This window comes from Pinus tabuliformis, chromosome X (genome assembly GCF_031772625.1).
Source record: "Pinus tabuliformis cultivar Carrire ecotype Pingquan chromosome X, CPIR1, whole genome shotgun sequence".
In the NCBI taxonomy this organism is placed as follows: domain Eukaryota; kingdom Viridiplantae; phylum Streptophyta; class Pinopsida; order Pinales; family Pinaceae; genus Pinus; species Pinus tabuliformis.
The window spans coordinates 1,217,959,497-1,217,965,916 of record NC_142308.1 but is presented as its reverse complement, the minus strand read 5'-3'; the positions used below and the strand labels follow the sequence as shown (position 1 = coordinate 1,217,965,916).

The 6,420-nt window shown below is 33.2% G+C and overlaps 1 protein-coding gene across 1 annotated transcript; it reads right to left on the bottom strand.

Annotated features, from left to right (window-relative positions):
• Positions 1 to 1,569: 1,569 nt before the first annotated feature.
• LOC149144348 (beta-fructofuranosidase, insoluble isoenzyme 1-like) lies at positions 1,570 to 4,771 on the bottom strand. The gene is made up of 5 exons (XM_089446443.1): positions 4,139 to 4,771; positions 3,233 to 3,394; positions 2,734 to 2,978; positions 2,539 to 2,635; positions 1,570 to 2,324 (listed from the first exon to the last, which is right to left on the bottom strand). Exons 1-5 carry the CDS (start codon positions 4,748 to 4,750, stop codon positions 2,136 to 2,138), a joined length of 1,305 nt encoding a protein of 434 aa, XP_089302569.1. The 5' UTR covers positions 4,751 to 4,771; the 3' UTR covers positions 1,570 to 2,135.
• Between the last annotated feature and the right edge of the window lie 1,649 nt (positions 4,772 to 6,420).

Below are 6,420 nucleotides of genomic sequence, written 5' to 3'. Positions count from 1 at the left end.
TTTTTACCATATAATTTTATTAATAAAAATATACAAGACAAAAGATATAGTTTATATTATTTTTAATTTGAGAGTTTTTTATTTTTATACATAGTTACAATATTCATTTAAATTAATTTATTTTTTATATTTAACTTCACTCTCTTTTATATTTCATTTCATAAAAGCTAGTAGGTAAAAGATTTGTTGACTACAATTTTCTATTTTATTTCTTTATGTAAATAAATGCATTCCAATAATTTAAATTTAAAAAAAACTCATCACAATAAATTAAAAAAAGAAGAAAGAAGACATCAGAGTAAATTATATAATTTTGTCCTTTGAATATGTTTGCATTTTTGGTCCCATGTGTTCATGGTTGGTTATTATTTTAAAGGTTACATCTAAAGTTGTTTTTAAATTATCATAGGTCATCATTCTCAATAATAAGTTTGGTTTTTCTTATCTAAAACATATATTTAACTTACTAAGATGTTTATTTACAACAATGGTGTGTAAAGTGCATTTAGGTGGTTTAAGTAAATTTAAAATTAAATTACATTAAATGCCATGTAATTTTATTTTTTATTTTTAATCTATTCATATCTATATTAAAGTATAATTAGTGGTAAATTGTTTTAAGTTTACTACAAGGCAAATCATTCAAATAATTCTTAGAACAATTAGAAATACTAAGTCATTTTGGTGTGTTTATATCAGTTTATCTTTGTATATGTTTATTAAATTTGGTCAACTTTAATAATAAAAGATATTCTAAGCACCAACAAAGTTTATATAGCTTAACTATATCAAAATGCATCATAGAAATGTACAAAAAATAAATCTAGAAAAACTATAAAAGAGCTATATGAAAAATATTTATGTTGCATTTCAAAATTTATATATTTTTTATTTTTAATACAATTTCTTACATAATAATAATAACAATAATTTAATTTAAGAAATATAACTATGATATTATAGGTAAGCCTATCTTAAATTGAGGTTTATGATTATTATGTAGCATACTTTATATATATATATATATATATATATATATATATATATATATATATATATATCTGGTTTTTTAACTTTATAAACATTTAAATTAATCTAAAGTAGTTATCAAATATTTTTTACATAAGAAACAAGTATTAAGGAGCAACGGTACATATTACACTTGTTTAAACATATTTTATAACACACAATTTAAACATTCTACTTTGATTAGTTTTTTAAACTTATTTTTCAATAACAATTCTAAGAGATCTAATTGAATATTGTTAGAATAGTAATTTTTATCTAAAATCTATTTAAAATTTGTTGAAATAAAAAATATGAATTGTGAATTCTGTAAAGAATGAGAGCCCCCAATATTTTCCAAGTCTATCCATTAATTCATATAGTAAAAAACATTTAAAACAATAAAATACTAACCTTAGAAGAAAAAAAAAAAGTCTAATAGTTGATCCTCACCCCAAACAAATTAATTTATTCAATATAATAAGTATTTCATATCATAACAATAACTATACCCATTGCAATCGAGGCAAAATCTAGAAGGTGGCCCCATCGATAAACATACAGGAAGACCCGGATTCCCGATTCCATTATTTTTTGAACTTCCACCTTTGAAATTGAGCCACCATTTATATTGATGCACAAAAAGTCCAAAGCAAAATGCACGTCAATGAATTGAACGATGAAGGGGTGATGCTTCATGCAGATTCGACGCCGCTTTATCTGGAACAGACGACCTGTTTTTCGCGAGGAAAACGGAACAAGTGACAATAAATAAACATTCAAAAACTCAGCACCAAGCAACATCCAGGGGACACGCCAAAAGGTTCTCACAGCTTGTGACAAATTGCAAATATTTTATTGGAATAAGCAAAGTAGTGGAGAAATTATTTATTTAGTACATAAGCCTTTTTTTCGCGAGGAAAACGGAATAAGTGACAATAAATAAACATTCAAAAACTCAGCACCAAGCAACATCAAGGGGACACGCCAAAAGGTTCTCACAGTTTGTGACAAATTGCAAATATTTTATTGGAATAGGCAAAGTAGTGGAGAAATTATTTATTTAGTACATAAGCCTTTGATTGGAGGAAGCCATTTGGAATAGGCAAAGTATTGGAGAAATTATTCATTTAGTGCCTAAGCCTTTGATTGGAGGAAGCCATTTCCCATGCAGTAAATTTGGTGGCCGTGACAGTGGAAGTGCCGTTATTGAAGACGTAGAGATGGGCGTCTTTGTCTATTGCCAGGGTGGGATAAACTCGAGCCGTTATGCACACCTTTCCCCCTTCTCCAAAGCTCTCCACGATGGAATGATCAACCTGTTATTTCATTTCATCACCATTGTAACATTATCATAAATTTCAAAACAAATATCATGCAGCAACCATAGAAGAAAAACCCTCAATAAGAAAAATTTAACAGTAACAGTTATATAGTAATAACAGTTCAAGAATTAGTAATTTTTGCCAAATTTTTTACACTTCAAAGACTGCAAATTATGGATTTTTTAAATATTCCTGTTAAATAGCTTACCAGGACTCGCAATGAAAGGCTTTTCTCCTTGAAAGAACCCACATAATTCACGAAAGCTCCATATGTTGTCTTATCAATGTCTGTCTGTAAAGACGATCTGGGAGCATTCACACAATTAGATTAAGATTAATTAGCTAAACTTTTCTGGGATTGATTTATTCAGATCAAGAAGTTAAAATATTTATGAATTTCTACCTGCTTTGGTCACTGCACATTAATAACTTCAATTCATTTCGATAGCGAACGATCTGAAAAAACACAGCAGTGCGTTCATTCAAGTCCTTGGAAGCCAAAACAAACAGCCCAAATGGCCCACCAGCAGTTCTCGCAGCTGAGCCCATCCGACCGCACAGTTGTTGAGCTGTCAAATTTACTCCCATCTCTTCTTCAAACTCTGCGATTTCGAGCCTCGGGAGATCAAAGGAGAGCTCCACATCAACCTGATAAAAAATCCAAATTCACCAAATAAGTTAAGGAAACCAAAACACAAACACACCTAAAAAAATTCTTAAAATCTAAGTCATAATGGATCTTTGCTTCAGCGAAGGTCCCAGAGAGCATGTGCGATTTCCCTAGCTATTATTTTGGAATCTAGCAAAAGAACTGCGAACTTGCTACAGAAAAATAAATATCGGAGATATTAACCGATGCAACTGTTCTTGAAGTATTAGAATTTTATTGATGTGATGAGTACCTGCGCAGCGTTAAGGCCTGCAATTTCTACAACGGATCCACTGCTGAGATCAATGCTTTGTTTGTATATTTCCTTTCGACGAAGGGATTCTACTTCAGGAACTGGCCACTGCAAAAGCTGCGATCTAGTGACGCTGTCCAGCCAGATCGTTCTTGGAACCGCCTTAACAAAACACAAACACATGCGTTAAAACAAGGGAAAAACGTACCGCTACGTCCAGAGAAAGTGAAAAATCTAATACGGCCAGCAGAATTAGATCTTTCAGTCTGAGCGCCAACGTGATTGATTTAAATGATTTATAACTAGGTTTAACAATTACGAACATTTGTCAACATTTGTTCCCTAAGGTCATGAGGTCAACTCTGGAGGTATCGTAAGTTTAGTCAAAGATCAGCTAAACTCGCTTGTATTTATCTTACAGATACTCAATCTAGTCTTTTGGATTTTCACATTCACTTTATCCGGATGGATGAGAGAATCTATTAGCTGGAATAATAGTTATTTTGGATTTTATTTGGGATTATTCAAAAAGTAGTGATAATGGTTTGGAAGTTTACTAATGTCTAATGTCTGCAAGTTTTGGTGTAACAAAAAACTTAACAAGTATGAGAGCTTCGATGGGGATTTGATTGCCTATTTGCATTTGAAAAAAATTGTTAGATTTTCACATTCAATAATCACTGATATAAACTAACTGCCACTCTGAGATCCACTCTAAAACCATTAAAAAAATAATAATAATAATTTGTAAATTTAGTGATACTAGCTGGTTGGTTTTGCTGGTTTGGATGTAGCAGAAAACCTAACACTCCCAACAAAAAAAAAAAAAATTCAACCATCTTACTAATATGCAAGGTGTAATATTATATCGACTTTATGCAAGGTGTAATATTATATCGACTTTACCTGAAGACCAGCCCAACCTTTGCTGACGTCATCGGCGACGCTGTCAGATTCGTTGATCCATCCCCACAGAATTCGTCTATTCTTATATTGATCAAAAAAAGTCTTCGAAGCGTAGAATTTCCCATAGTCATATCTCAATCCATTTTCATCATCACTGCTGGTATTGTCTGGCACGTATCGATCCATGTCCCGCAAGTAGGTTCCCACTGTATAATACTCGTACTTGTAATCGTCCAAACTCACCTTCAGAACGTGTTTAAGAGAGGAGCCCACTGCTGACGTGTCTAGCCCTTCTTTCCCAGAAAGAGGAACAGGGAAAAAGTCAGGACATTCCCACATTCCGGTCAATTTCGACGAATGCAGAGGATGCTTGGCCTTCACCCAGTGGACGAAGTCCTTGCTTCTGTATAACAGAGCCACCCCTCTGTGATTCCTCTTATTTCCAACCACAATCCTCCATTTTCCATCGTGGCCAAGCCATCCAGTGGTGGGATCCCTGAATTCGCTCCCGTTGATACCAAATTCTGGAATCAAAAGAGGATTCTGAGGGATCTTTACCCATTCCCTCAAAAGAGGATCAGTGGCATCCTTAGGAACAACCATGCTCTGCATCTGTTCGGATGAATTGGCCCATCCTGCGTAAAGGATCACAGGCTTGTCTCCGTGCAGCAACGTTGCAGAACCGGACCAGCAGCCCTTGATATCATACCATTCGCTCGGAACAATGGCAGGATCCAATGAATGCCAGTTAATGAGATCCTTTGAAACAGAATGACGGTATGACCCCAGATAATATTTCCCCACACCGCTCCTTCAGGATTGTACTGGTAGAACAGATGATAGAATCCCTTGTAGAACATGGGCCCTGCAAAACGAACCCAATCCAAATTCATCACAGAGAATATTAAATCTAATAACTATTGAATGCGTGAATTGAAATGGAATGAAAAGCTCACCATTTGGGTCTGTTGGGCAGATAATCATGCAGGCAATCAGAAACAAAGCAAAACAATGTTAGAAGATTGGTTTAAATCCAAAAAAGACAGAGCTCATATGTGAAATCTGAAATAGGATAGACTGCACAAACCATTCATCCAGTTCTTTTGAGGCTGAAAATGGTAGGCTGTGCGATATGGCTGTTGAATACTTGTTTTTGCTGTATTAACAGTATGCACTACATGAGAAGCAGAGATGCTTAACCACAGCCATGAGAGAGTTATGGCGTGGATCAAAACCATTGGAACGGATGATCCCATTCTGCAAGTGAGCCAAATACAGCAAAGTGCTTACTGGTAAATATGAGGATGCACTCTCATGTCCTGCTGATATATAGCACTCGGTAGTTTAGACAAATCAAAAGCAAATACAAAGAACCCAAATAAGATAAATGAATCAAAACGCCCACGGTAAATAAACAGTACCTTCATAAGGCAGGCGAAAGTGGATTAATCCACGAGATAATGAAGGTGGAACAGCCAAATGGGGGGACGAATACAGAGATTCTGATGATTAACCCACATAAATTATTAATCCACGCCTCATTAATTTTAATTTTAATCCAGCCTCCATTTTCACACGGAGGACTCAGGACTACAATCCTGATCAATAAAACAGACTTGTATAATTGAGTGTCTAATATGTATAGATTGATTGAGTTTAAAATTGGGCAGGTAAATGTTCGTTGGGGGATAGTTTAATTGCTAACCAGTTATATATGATTTGGGATAGTTCAATTGCTAAGAAGTTAGATAGGATGAAAATAGGGACGAGAAATTAGATAGAATGAAGGTATCGTTTTACCAAGCTTAAAAAATTTAATTGGCAAATTTATTTTTTTTATTTAAGTTTTTATGATCCATAATAAATTAAGCAAAATCTTTTAATAAATATCTCCTTAAAATAATTTAAGTGATATAAATTAAGCAAAATCTTTTAATAAATATCTCCTTAAAATAATTTAAGTGATAAATTTTGTATTATTTTTTAATAGCCATTAAAAATTAAACATGATAAAAATATAATTCTACCCAACTTTAAATTTTTTTGATAAGTAAATAGTTTTCAGTTATATTTTATCGTTTTGAAAATTGGAGTTCAATTTAAGGATCAATAGGAGAATGCGGTGAAGAGTCCCGAAATAAGTTCGATGATTTACCGAAGCGAGGAAACCTATTTTAAAGTCAACACATGAATTTCGAAATCGGAATGATGGTCAGACAAAATTGGTCGGTTTTGATCAAAAGTTAAATTTGGTTTGGAAAAAAATTATTATTTTTTTTTTC

Coding starts and splice junctions, on each gene's coding strand:
- LOC149144348 (XM_089446443.1), bottom strand. CDS start 4,750: ATGCAGAGCATGGTTGTTCCTAAGGATGCCACTGATCCTCTTTTGAGG. Junction 3,395..4,138: donor AAGGTTGGGCTGGTCTTCAG/GTAAAGTCGATA, acceptor TGTTTTGTTAAG/GCGGTTCCAAGAACGATCTG. Junction 2,636..2,733: donor ATGTGCAGTGACCAAAGCAG/GTAGAAATTCAT, acceptor GAATGCTCCCAG/ATCGTCTTTACAGACAGACA.